Raw genomic sequence first — 13,458 nt, 5'->3', positions numbered from 1 at the left:
TTATAATTTTCCGACACCTTACACTCTGAACTCTTAAAAGCTATTTTGAAGCCGTCTTGTTATTCGCGCATGCAGGCAGAAGCTTAGCTAATACGCTAGGCAGCCATTTCACTGACAACATTTCTGCTCTCATGTCATAGCACCAGACACTTTAGCACATGTAGCAGTCTCTGGGTTTCTGTTGCCTTCCACTCCCACAGGAAGTGAAGCTGGGAGGCAACAGTGGGCCCAGTTAAACTCTGACTTTTGAGTTCTGGGTCGACGGTGGCCCACAATTTGACAGCTGTCCGACAAAACCCTTAACCACACGCAGAAACTGTGTCTCCTGTATCTCCCACCACCCAAAAATGACAACCAGGAGCAGAAGGCCTCTGAAATTGACAAGAAGCCTGATTCCTTTAAATTGTAGATATCCAGCGACTAAAATGTGATGCCATTGCACATCAGCAGGCATCAATGCTTTTAGGCCCTGGATAAGCTTTACGGTTTATGGTTCGCTGAAACTGAATTGGTTTTAACTAAAGATCTTGTCATTTTTGGGGCTGAAAAGCTTTCCACATTTGCTTAAATCGACCGTAAATGGTAGCACCAGTGCCCCTGTGAATTAGCGCATTCACTGGACGCACGTGGTGAGAAAGGTGAGGGCGGCCCAGTAATGCAAAGATGCAAAGGAAACAAAATAATAATTTGACCCTGCTGTATCAGTTTCTTTTCTTTTTCTTTTTTTTTTTTACTATGTCTATGTTCATAAATTGAGTTACTGTTTTGTTTGAACTGAAAATGGAAAATTTGAGGTCAAAACAATAAATAAATGAGTGGGGAAGTACATGAATGGAGAGATGACACAATAGGGAACTGATGAGAAAATATTTTATCTTTGCTGCTGCATCTTGTCACTTAAACTTTAATATATTTCATTGTTTTTGAAATAGACAAACACGGAAAGGAATTGTTGTTTTTAATGCTTCTTTGTAAATAAAAATCTGAAAAGTGAGGTCTGTTGTGGTAAGCCGATACACAGGGAGGAAAGTCTAATAGTGGGACAACTATGAGTAGTCCACATTGTTGAGTTATGCTCTAGTCAGTCAAAATCAACGTAAAACCATTTTGCATCACCTTGAGTATATGACTGCAGCCATGGGGGTCAGATTATGTTGAAAAATGGGAGTGAAGGTGATAGGAGCAGAAATAGCTGCATCATGTTTGTCTTTTTTAGCTTTTCTTTGTTGTTCCTATCAGTTAATTGCTCATCAATATGTCAGTGCAAAGAGTTAAAGTTGGATGATGTTGGAAAAAGTCACTGGGAGTTTTGAGAAGCACAAAGCACCTTTGACTATCTGCTGCAGGCGAGTTTATTTGGGATTAATCACAGGTATGAGAGAAGCTGAAACATGCAGCGCTATAATAAAACCTGTACATCACTGCTAACTGCTCCACTTTGCTCCATTGTTCTGGTACCAATGATCCCAACCATCAAACATGGCGGTTGCTGCGTCATGCTGCGGGGAGACGTTTCTTCACTACGGACAGGGAAGCTGGTTAGAGTTGCTTTGTTCCTGGAGCAGATATTTACCCTGACAGATCAGCAGGTGCAAACGCCGGATTTACTTAATATTGATTCAGGAGGGGGGCTTTGTGTACAGGCATGCCACACTTTTCAGATTGTTATTTATAGAACATTTTGAAAACCCTGAATAACTTTCCGTCCACCTCACAATTACATGCTAATTGGTGTTGATCTGTCTCTTAAAATTCAAAAAAGTCAAACAAATGAGGGAGCAGAAAAAAGTTGTAATGTGACAAAATGCTAAAAGTTAGCAATGCGTTTTCAGTCTGAAACTTTGCTTGACAAGCAATGTCTATGGACTGTTTTTTGTTCACTTGTCTTTCTTTTTCTCTTGATGCTGCTTGCTTTTAGTGTTTTGGGCAGTGTGATTAGACTATTAGTGTAACATAACATCAACCAAGTTCCAGCATATTATTTTTCTTCTGGCAAACCTGCCTGAGGAAAATGACACCTAAATAAATATTAGTTACTGCCAATTATGCTTTTGTTTTTGCAGAAACATTTCAAGGCTGATCCGTTTGAGGGAGACACTCGTTGTACGTTGCGCTAGCAAACTTAATCAATAATCTCTCTATCCACACATTTCTCTATTTATTTATGTATTGATTTGAGCGGATTCTTGAGATTGCACAATGCCATGTAACACGCATGTGTAATAACTGCCGATGCACATTCTGCATTTTTGAAAGCCATTTTCCCTCTTTCTGAGAATGCTTTCTACACACAGCATGGCCTTTGTTATTGAACAGAATTTATTTGAAAGCGGTAAGATTGTAACTCCAATCAAGCAAAGAGTCATTCTCTCAGCGAGTTCGCCAGGCACCACTGTGGAAAAGTAATTCTGGAGTCTGTTTTGTAATCTAGCATTTGAGATTCGAGGAATTTTCACAAGCGTGCCCTCCATTATTTCTGCGTCCAGCGCTGAGAGAATCCCGCTCTTAGAGCTCCTCCCTGTCTGTTTGTTAAGAGGAGGGAATATGGCTCCACAAAACGAGTCTGCCAAAGAAATGCATGCTCAGCTGTCTGCCTGAGAGCTGCTGGTTGGCCTGCCTAACACTAGCAATGAGCAGTTCAACAAGTGCTGAGCTTTTGAATCTACAGTAAGAAAATAAAAAAAAAAGAAGAAGAACTGATAGGATTAGAGATTTGAAGTGTGGGAATTTTTCCCTCCAAATTTTTCCATTTTGTTTTGAGATGGGCTTGTTATGGAGAAGAGCTTACTTAGAAAGATGAACTGCATAAGGTTGGGGGGCGAGAGTGGGCACTTCATACTGATATGGCAAACACCTTTTTTTGTCTTTTTACAGATTCATCAAACACTCAAATTTTATTGTTGGTTGATTATATAAATATCTGCTCACACATTTCTGAGTATGAATATTTGAGGTTAGAACATGAACCTATTATCAGCAGTTCAGTGAGATGTGTGTGTCATTTATTACATTTATTGTCATTTTTAGAGAAATATTTTGTTAATTACACAATTATTTTCTGATAATAATTTGAAGTATATTTACTCACAGTATTGCTTTCAATCGTGTTACTAAAGATAACAAAAGCAAAACATTATTTTAGCAACACTAAATCCAAAGCTGCACGTGCATCTTGATTAAAAGTTAGAATGTAGCTGAAATTTCAGTAGTAAAAACTTAAATTCATATATTATATGGATTCATTACAAAGATAGCTAGAGATCATTTGAACCCTCATTTCTTTTAGTTTGAGTATGGTTTGCAGATAATGCAAGATGTGGTTATCTCTGTTGCTCTAGAGTCTTTTTCTGATACATTTTTCCTTCCACTTAACTTCCCATGACTGTGCTTTAACACAGGTTATTGGCTAACTTTCAATCATTCAGAAGTCTGAGCAATATTCCTCATTATTTCTGCAATAAAATCATGTCGTTATTGGTTTCTCAGAGGTTAATTTCTGTTTCTTTTTTATTAACTGCAAACCATAATTATCAAAAAAATAAGAGGGACATTGAAATATATTTGCTCTGACACTTCTATATAACAAATGATTTGGCTTCTCTTTGTAAATTGGATAACAAAAAAACTGAAGCTATTCTTCTTCATTGAGATGTCCATTTATTGGAACAAAAGATAACAAATCTCAACATGACTGCTGACATCTTTATATGAAAGGAAAAAAATCTATTTTTATCATATAAATTAAACATTTTACATGTGATATTTAATAGATTTTTAAAAGCTCGTTTTTTTGTGTGAGAGAGAGTGTTCGAGTGCGCTCAGAGCAGTTTTAGTCCCATTCTACTGATCATCCTGCACTTCAGACTCTTAAGAAGATTTAGTAACAGTTTTAAGGATTTTTGTGTGACGCCATAACAAGATGCAGTGTCCTATCTGAGGGGTGAACATGAGCTGGGTTGGTTTCATGCTTCTCACACTGTTGTTGTATCCTTTCTCCCCTGGTCTGGTTTAGGTGGTAGTCAACGCCTTGGTGGGTGCCATCCCTTCCATTATGAATGTGTTGCTGGTTTGCCTCATCTTTTGGCTGATTTTCAGTATCATGGGGGTCAACTTGTTTGCGGGCAAGTACTACTACTGCTTCAATCAGACATCAGAGGAGTATTTTGATGTCGAAGTTGTCAACAACAAGACCCAGTGCGAGGCGCTTATTAGCGATAACCACACTGAGGTCAGGTGGAAGAACGTCAAGATCAACTTTGACAATGTGGGCGCTGGCTACCTCGCCTTGCTGCAAGTGGTGAGAGCGCCGCTTCTCCTCTGACTTCGTCTCCTGTTTCTCACTAACTTGCATTTATTTCCTCATTTTCCTGCACTTTCTTTGATGTTTTTTGTTGTTGTTAATTTTAAGCGTCACTCGAAGGCCTGCCTATGCTTTATTTGTGTTTTGTCTTTCACAGCACTACGATAAAGCCTTTGCTTCATGTTCATTGAGCATTTATGAGTGTGCTTCTCCATGCCTTTTTTCTTTATACGTGTTTCTTTCCATGCACAAGCTGTACTACAGGACATGCATCAGTTTCGGTTTGAGTTTGAGTCTCCTTTAATGATTATAATCATTTATATATGTATGTTTTTTTTTTTTTTTTTTTTTTTTTTTGTTTTTTCTGGTCTGCTGAATTGGGTTGAACAAATGTAAAATATAATATTGTCTCTCTTTCAAAAGGCCACATTCAAAGGTTGGATGGACATAATGTACGCCGCAGTGGATTCCAGAAATGTATGTTCACTGATTTATTTGAATATTTATTTACTGCTCCCACTGTGTACTGGACTGTGAAAAGGAAACTAGGATCATAAGGATCTGTTGTTATTTAGATCTGTCAGAAAGCCTAAAACCTTTTTTTTTTCTCCAAAGGATGATTTTTGGTATATGCAGTAAATTCATGAAATTATACCTAAAAAAGATGAGAAGCCAAATTAAAGAGTGAAAATGTAATTAATCTCCTTCCTTTCTGCCTTTTCTTTGTCCTTTATTTCTTTCTTACTTGTATTCTCTCTAAACCCCACTCATTTATACATTCGTTTTCTTATTTCTGTACTTTCTTCATTTTTTTCCTTCCTTTCTTTCTTTATAATTTAATACCTTCCTAATATTACTTCTTCTTTCTTGCTCTTTGTCCTTTATTCCTTCCTTTCTTGAACCTTTTCGTACTCCTTTGTTTGCTTTGTTCTTTCCTTCCTTGTACTCTTTCTTCCTTCCTCACAGTTTCTTGTTTTCATATTTTATTTTTAAACTCGACCCGCTTTAGAAATATCTGACATGAATTTGGGGTATTTGGATAATTTGACTATTTTCTATGTTAAAAAACGAAGTAGTGATTTTTTTTTTTTTTTTTACCTCAGGTCAGATTTAGGCAGATTTTTCTCGTCTGTATGAGTGAATGAAAACATATTTGAAGTCTAAATATTCTGCCTCTTTTCCTTTTAAGGTGGAAGACCAGCCCAAATACGAAGTCAACATTTACATGTACATCTACTTCGTTGTCTTCATCATTTTCGGGTCCTTCTTCACCCTGAACCTCTTCATTGGTGTGATCATTGACAACTTCAACCAGCAGAAGAAAAAGATAAGAGCTGCTCTACCTCCAAATGTTTTTCATTTTGCTCTTGGTGTCAAACGGGAACATGGTTATAACCAATGTTCTGTTTCTCCCTTTACTTTGGAGGTCAGGATATCTTCATGACGGAGGAGCAGAAGAAGTACTACAACGCCATGAAAAAGTTGGGCTCCAAAAAGCCGCAGAAGCCCATCCCTCGACCACAGGTTGCTCATGGTTTTTTTGTTGTTGTTGTTGTTTGTTTGGTTACCATGCATGCAGTTCGTTCATCTGATTCCTCAGAAATCTCACCGTCTTTCCTCCCTGCTGTTCCAGAACAAGATCCAGGGATACGTGTTTGACTTTGTGACGCAGCAGGTCTTTGACATCTCCATCATGATACTCATCTGCCTCAACATGGTCACCATGATGGTGGAAACAGACGATCAGTCTGAACAAACGGAAATGGTTCTCTACTGGGTCAACTTCATCTTCATCGTGGTCTTCACCACAGAGTTCTTGCTGAAGCTTTTTGCGCTGCGCCACTACTACTTCACCAACGGATGGAATATCTTCGACGTGGTGGTTGTCATCCTCTCCATCGTCGGTGAGTGGAAAGTGTGGAGCAGTGAGCAAGTTTACAGTCTTTCATAAGCGTTCACGCCTCTTGAACTTTTAGTGATAAACACCGAGTTGTTTTATGTAACCAACACAAAGTAGCGACAAAAATAAAATAAAAAATAATGTTTTTGCTTTTTTTTGTTGCACCTAAACATTTTAGATAAATAATAAACTGTTTAATATCAGGTACAGATAGAAACCTAAACCTAATAAGTGGTTGTATCACCCTGAAGAAACAACAGTGTCTTACTTTGGTACCATTGAATTTTACTGACTAAATGTTTTAATTCACACCTTTTTCTGTTCTGTTTAAGATCATTTCACAGCATCTCAACGTAATTTAAGTCAGGACTTTGACTAGACTGCTCCAAAGCATATTCTTAGGCAATTCAGAGGTGGACGTCCTGATCTGCTTCTTTTCCTGCACAACACAGGAGAGCTTTAGCTTAAGCTCCCAAACTGATGGCTGCATCAGGATGTCCTGGTATCAAGCAGGGTTTCTGTTTATAGCAAGCTGTCAAGGTCCTAAAAAAAAAAGCAAAGCAGTGCTTGACCTATGTTCACATACTACAGGGAATGCTCTGCTCCGATGTGAACAAGATTTAACCATTTGGTCGACTTTTAAATTGCTGTGTGTAGCAGAAAACTTGTGAAACGTGATGGTGGCAGCAGCATGCTGTGGGGTGCTTTATTTCAGATACTGGAGGCAGCAAAATACTGTAAACAGAGCCAGAGGTTCACGTTTCCGCAGTTTCTAATGTCACAGACTTGTGGTCGCATTATGTTAAGTGGTATTGACTCGTTTGCTGGGCACTATTTTTCTAGCGACTTTCTTTTACTAATTATTCTTCTTGTTCGCCTCAGGTATGTTCCTGGCTGACATCATTGAGAAGTACTTTGTGTCACCGACCTTGTTCAGGGTCATCAGGTTGGCTCGTATTGGCCGGATCCTGCGTCTGATCAAGGGAGCCAAAGGCATCCGGACTTTGCTCTTCGCCCTGATGATGTCCTTGCCGGCCTTGTTCAACATTGGCCTGCTGCTCTTCCTGGTCATGTTCATCTTCTCCATCTTTGGCATGTCCAACTTTGGCTACGTGAAGCACGGAGCAGGTATCGACGACCTGTACAACTTCGAAACCTTCGGCAACAGCATGATCATCCTGTTCATGATCACCACGTCGGCCGGCTGGGACGGCTTGCTGCTGCCGATTCTGAACTACCCGCCGGACTGCGACCCCAACCTGGAGAACCCTGGCACGTCGGTGAAGGGCGACTGTGGGAATCCCTCAGTGGGGATTTTCTTTTTTGTCATGTACATTATTATTTCCTTCCTGATCGTGGTTAACATGTACATTGCCATCATTCTGGAGAACTTCAGCGTGGCCACCGAGGAAAGTGCAGATCCGCTGAGTGAGGACGACTTTGAGACCTTCTACGAGATCTGGGAGAAATTTGATCCCACCGCCTCCCAGTTCATTAGTTTCGCCAAGCTGCCTGACTTTGCCGACGCTTTGGAGCACCCGCTTCGCGTGCCGAAGCCCAACACTATAGAACTGATCGCCATGGACATGCCTATGGTGAGTGGTGATCGCATTCACTGCCTCGACATCCTGTTTGCCTTCACCAAGCGTGTGCTGGGCGACAGCGGCGAGCTGGACATGCTGCGGACGCAGATGGAGGAGCGCTTCGTGGCCGCCAACCCGTCCAAGGTGTCGTACGAGCCCATCACCACGACGCTGCGCCGTAAGCAGGAGGACGTATCTGCCAGAATCATCCAGAACGCCTACCGCGCCCACCTCATCAGGCGCGGCATCATCTTCAAGCGGCACATTTTGTCCAGTAACAAGCTTGAGAACGGCGGGACCAACCAGGAGAAGAAGGAGAGCACGCCATCCACGGCCTCTCTCCCGTCCTACGACAGCGTGACCAAACCTGACAAAGAGAAGCAGGACAAAAGCAAGGAGGACTGGGCCAGGAAAGAGAAGGACAAAAACCAGAAAGACGAGTGGGAATCCAAATGTTAGGATCCAGTGACTCCAAAATCTCAATTTAACCACAATGAGAACAGACTTTTGGGCCCAGACACCCAACAAAATGTAGAAAAACCATTTGCAAGTAAGATTAAAAACAAGAAGGAAAAAAATAAAAACCCACAAAAAATGTTTACATACTCAAATGCTACTGAGGCAATGTGGTTTCCTATGTTGTCAAAGACGGCTGAACCAAACGCAATCAGTTTACTGTGGAACTTCTGCTGCACAGCGACCAAGTTCATAGAAATGAGGAGTAAACACACAAAAAAAAACAGGAACTCACGCATTTCTTCGGGGGACCAACTGCCACAGCATCCACCGCTCGGCGTTTGGAGCGACGCGGATCTCCTGCCACCACCGAGCGTGGATTAACCCTGCTGCAGAGCTCCGGCGCCGTGGCACTGGATCGCTCAGATCCCGACAGAACTGTGTCAGCAGTCTGAAGGAGGGGGTCTGTAACTCCTGAGTTTACCGTCTTTATCAAGAAGAGAAGCATAATCACCCGGAGGAAGTTCAGCTTTTTGACGGATGCACTAGAGGCGGGGAGGAGACAAAGAGTTTTATTTTTCATTCATTTGAGTAAATGTGCATCTTCACATTATTTGAGCAGCAAAAAAAAAAAAAAAGAATAATAAGATAACATTTATCCCATGTCACCGGTCTTTTCATCCACTCTTTGTAATACTGATGCTGAAAAAGACGTTTTCTAACATGGGCTCTCATGCTGGGATGGGTACGACTCACTAGTCTGTGTCATTTGGATGGAGTTCCTGATAAAAATAATTTTTGTGCTTGTTAAATGCATAGAAATGACTTGCATGAAGGCATGTTTTGATCAGGAGTCATGCATGAGTAATCATAGTCCACAAGACACTAATTGTCAGACCACCGCAGTGGCTCGAGTAAACGCTTGAGACTGTCCGCCGAGGAAGCTAGGAGAACGGCAAAGGGAGCACGCAGTTATAGGAAATATTATAGGACGACGTTTGTATTTCACAAATTGTTTTTTACCCGATTTGTTTCAACCTCTGCTGAAGTGAACACGGGAATAATCAACGCAGGCGCTCAGAGCCGCGGCCTCGGCCGGAGTCTCTGGATGTTGATAGCTTTGCAGGTTTGCGGCGCGGGGCAGAATATCCTCATGTTGAGGCTGCACAGCACTTGGAAGGACATTCAAGCAGTTCTGATCGAATCTGAGGATTTCTTGGTGAACCTACTGCCATTTAAACCGTCTCTTTCCTCACTGAACTCTGGTGTACGCTACAACCACGAGAGCAGGGGATGTTTCACGCCAAGGAATCCAAAATCCAGTGTGCTCACGAATCGGTAGGCGTCCCGTCTGTCGCAGAGGGATCAGGTACAAGATTTGAATTTTTGTTTTGGTTGCTTTTTTTTTTTTTTTTCTTTTTTTTTTTTCCCTTTTTGTGTTCTTGTTTCGAGGCAAGAGGAAGGACTTAAAACTGTGTTGAGGCGAAGGCAGTGGGTAATAGTTTTACTGAGCAACTTTCCCTGAAGATAATCGTTTTATTTACAATGTGAGTTCAGCGTAAGATTGTCCTTGGGATGCGCGTTTCAGGCCGTGCTGTTTAGAGAATTTGAGTTGTTAGCTTTATATATATATTTTTTAAAATTAAACAGCCTTTAAGTCTTTCACTGATGTCCACACGATGCAATCTTTCCCAAAAATAAAAGGCCGATGATCGGTGAACGTGACATCTGATACAGCAGAGGTAGCAAAACTTTTTTTTTTTGCAGGGACATGTCTTGTTGTGCTTAGCATTTGTGGAAGGTGTGGACTAAGGAGGAACTGCGAGGCTTCAGGGATGGGTGACAAATACCAGCGGACCAATATGTAGACCAAGACCCTCCCTTCACAGTGTTTCCGACCGACTGCCATGAGAACAAGAGATGGAAGGCGGGAGCAGCAGGCGGCGAAGGTGCTGTATGGTCTGAGCTGGGAGTGCTGAAAGTCCCATGTTTGTCAGTGTATCATTGTGCTTCTGTGGGACCTCTTTGAACACTGTGTGGTCTTGCACCATCTCTTCGCGAACCTGCAGGCTTCCAAAAACGCTTATCACCTGCCTAAAAAAAAAACAGAGACAGAGGTAGTGGAGGAGCGGGGAAATTATGAACAGACCTCACGTCGAAGCAGCTATGTTGTCTAAATAAGCTTTGTGGGTGTTTTTCACAAATAAACTGGAGGCTTCACCAGCTGCCTCCGTCGACGTCCTGCCACTTATTTTCTACGCAGTGGAAATGGTCCTATTTCTTAGTGGATGACCAGACACGAACCTGGCATCCGGCGTCACACCACTGTTGCCATTTGGTGTGCTCAACACTGCCTGTACCGACCTATTCCCCCCCCCTCCAACTCCCCGTACAACAGCAAATGAGGTCTGTTTACAATACGAGGTCTCTGAACCAGTTTGGCGGCTGCACACTGAAACCAAATACATTCCCAATGAGAACCACAGGAGGAGCGAGTAAGGTCATCCAAACTTACCCATGTTCATCTTGGATGTAATATTTTAGAGTTATAAACATTCACGTTTAAGAAAATATGAAAAAAGTAAAAAAAAAAAAAACAACAACAACAAACAAAAAAAACTAAAAGAAAAAAAACACATGTATATGTACAGTGCAGGCTATGATGTAAATGGCACAATCACTGAAAAAGAATGAACTTTTTGAGAGAAGCTATAAATATTGTATTATATTGTTTTATTTTAATGGCATGCTTTGTTGTGTTTTTTTGTTTTTTGTAAATACAGAATTTTAAAAATGTTACTACTAATAATCAAAAGGTGAATAATAACAATAATATAGAATGGCTTCCAGCTATGCCCTTTGTCACATTTGTTACTTTTTGGATTTTTTGAGACACTTTTCACTTTGTTGACGGAAACTGAATGAAATATAGATATTATATAATTCAAAAAGATATATACATGTATACATATGTGTCTATATGTATATACATGAAACAGGAGAACACTGTCACATTTGATTTATGTGCAACACGTTCACGTGGATGTCTAAAGAAAAAAAGAAAATAATTACAAACTGGTTGTTTCCAGCACTCTTTTCAATGTTGGGGGGGAAAAAAATAGCTCATGTGCAATGTTACTGGATGTAGCCCGATCATGACTTTAAGAGGATATTGTTACCAGCACATTTCTCACTTAACTGTTGTATCTATCACACTCAGAGCGCAAACACACACACACACACACCATTTCTACAGACACACGTCAAGGAAACTCTTCACTGCCCACCAAGTTTACAGGTGATCTCATTCCAAGATGACGTCAGCAAGCGTGACTGACTTCTTCTTACATACTATGATACTGCCACCTAAACACACACACACACACACACACACACACACACGAGTGCCATTGCAGCTCCACACACCTGCGGTCATTTTCTCATCATCATCATCACTATGCTTTTGTTGAACAGTTCGTTTCTCGTGTTCCACTCTATGGCATGTGCCTTTTTTCTGCTTTTTCTGCAAATTTGGATGTCAATGCCACTCTGAAGAAAAAAACAACTAACAATGAGAAACGTGTCCAAATTGAAGAGGATGGGGATTTACCGTTTGGGTGCTTTTTTTTTTTTTTTTTTTTTTGAGGGGTGGGGTTGATTAGTCAGGGATGTGAGGTCAGGTGTACAAGTGGAGGATCTTCCAGAAATTCAGCTCCCATCGTACTATTTATGAGTGTGTGATGTTAACAGATAAAAATCAAACTAACTCGAGAAAAATAAAAAAATAAAAAAAATTGTCCTGTTCTTAGTGCTATACGTGTCACTCACTTGGCTTGTGAAAAAGCAGCTTGCCTTCTGTACTTTGGTTTGATTTCTTCCGTATTTCTGTTTCCATCTGAAATTTATTTTTGTATCAATATTTGATTATAGGAGTTATTCTTTTTTTTTTTAGCATGGTTTATTATGAGCTTTTTTTTTTCTTTTTCTTTTTGCCGAAAAACAAATTACTTAAAAAAAGTGCTTTTCAAACTGTTATCATTTGACACCGTGACAAAAGAGGATATACAGTACAATACGATGGTGTGTTGCACAACCACTTGGACTCTTGGTTTAGAATATATGAAAGATTGTCTTCATTTGAGCACGAAACTTTTTATTACCAATAAAGCAGCCTTCCAGTTACAACCTGTGTGGCTTTTTGGATGTTGACTTGAATGTTTGTAACTTCACCACATGCACTCCAAAAGGTTTAGCTTTGTTGTTGTTTGACCAGACCGCCTGGTTAATGTAAACGACCACAAAGGACACATCTTGAGAGTTTCCATGGGCCTCCTGGCTTTCCGTTTCTGATCGACAGTTGTGCCATACGCTCCTCTTTTTCAGAATTATTGAACAGATCTTTCAAAACAAAGCTCCTAAAGATGGAGAAATTGGGATGATATTTTAAAATATTTGCTCAGAGCTGTGTCCCTTGGTCTTCTTGAGGCTGGTTGTTCACTAATGATCTCCATCAAACCCATCTGGATTCATAAGGAGACTGAGTTACACACAGGTGGACTCTTCACTGATATATTCTGAATATAAATAGTTTCATCATATTTTATTAATTAGTGTCAGAGTAAAGGGGGTGAGTACCAAAGCATGCCAAACTTGCATCTATAACCATTTCCTTCTGTTTTACTCTCTGCTTTCTGTTGGTATGTAACATAAAATCGCGTTAAATTACACTTTAATTCTCTGATAGCTGATGAAATGTCAACTATTGCAGTTCAGCTTATTTTTGTTGCGTTGCAGTATGAAAACATAGCTGAGCTTTTTTTCGTTTTTTTGCTCTAGTATTTATAAGTTTGCATCTCTGCCAGGAGATGGACTCTGTATCCCAGATACCTGGAATTCGATCCCGTAAATCCTAGGAAGTATCGGAAAACCAGTTTGTGTCTTACTTCCTTTTACTCACTTCCATTTTCATCTTTAAAACAACATCATCGCCCAGGCTCCGGCTCTCCCACAAGTCACGTGTACTCTTCAACTCGCAGCATCCTCTCCCTCCCTCCTTCCCTTCCTCCTCATTTTTCAAGCGACCTGCTATTTTAAAACTCCCACCGTCTCCATGTGTTATCTAAACATGTTGGCGAAAGAAGGAAAGACCCGCTCCTTTCCCTCATGATTTATCGACCCCGTTTTGCCGAAGCTTTGTTGCTGTCATGTTGAACACAGGA

At 40.6% G+C, this 13,458-nt stretch overlaps 1 protein-coding gene across 7 annotated transcripts in view; it reads left to right on the top strand.

The window, feature by feature from the left end:
• The window catches only part of scn8aa (sodium channel, voltage gated, type VIII, alpha subunit a), a 53,136-nt gene extending 41,328 nt beyond the window's left edge, over nt 1-11,808 (top strand). For all 7 annotated transcript variants that reach the window (XM_007556684.2, XM_007556690.2, XM_007556688.2 and 4 more), the window contains exons 22-27: nt 4,013-4,297; nt 4,724-4,777; nt 5,490-5,627; nt 5,720-5,824; nt 5,934-6,204; nt 7,083-11,808. In XM_007556684.2, the coding sequence (XP_007556746.1) occupies nt 4,013-4,297; nt 4,724-4,777; nt 5,490-5,627; nt 5,720-5,824; nt 5,934-6,204; nt 7,083-8,242 (2,013 nt within the window). In that variant the 3' untranslated portion in view covers nt 8,243-11,808. The remainder of the gene's footprint in view (nt 1-4,012; nt 4,298-4,723; nt 4,778-5,489; nt 5,628-5,719; nt 5,825-5,933; nt 6,205-7,082) is intronic.
• Nucleotides 11,809-13,458: the final 1,650 nt, after the last annotated feature.

This window comes from Poecilia formosa, unplaced genomic scaffold (genome assembly GCF_000485575.1).
Source record: "Poecilia formosa unplaced genomic scaffold, Poecilia_formosa-5.1.2 Scaffold80, whole genome shotgun sequence".
Classification (NCBI taxonomy): Eukaryota; Metazoa; Chordata; class Actinopteri; order Cyprinodontiformes; family Poeciliidae; genus Poecilia; species Poecilia formosa.
The sequence above is the reverse complement of the archived record's forward strand: the minus strand, read 5'-3'. Positions and strand labels throughout refer to the sequence as shown.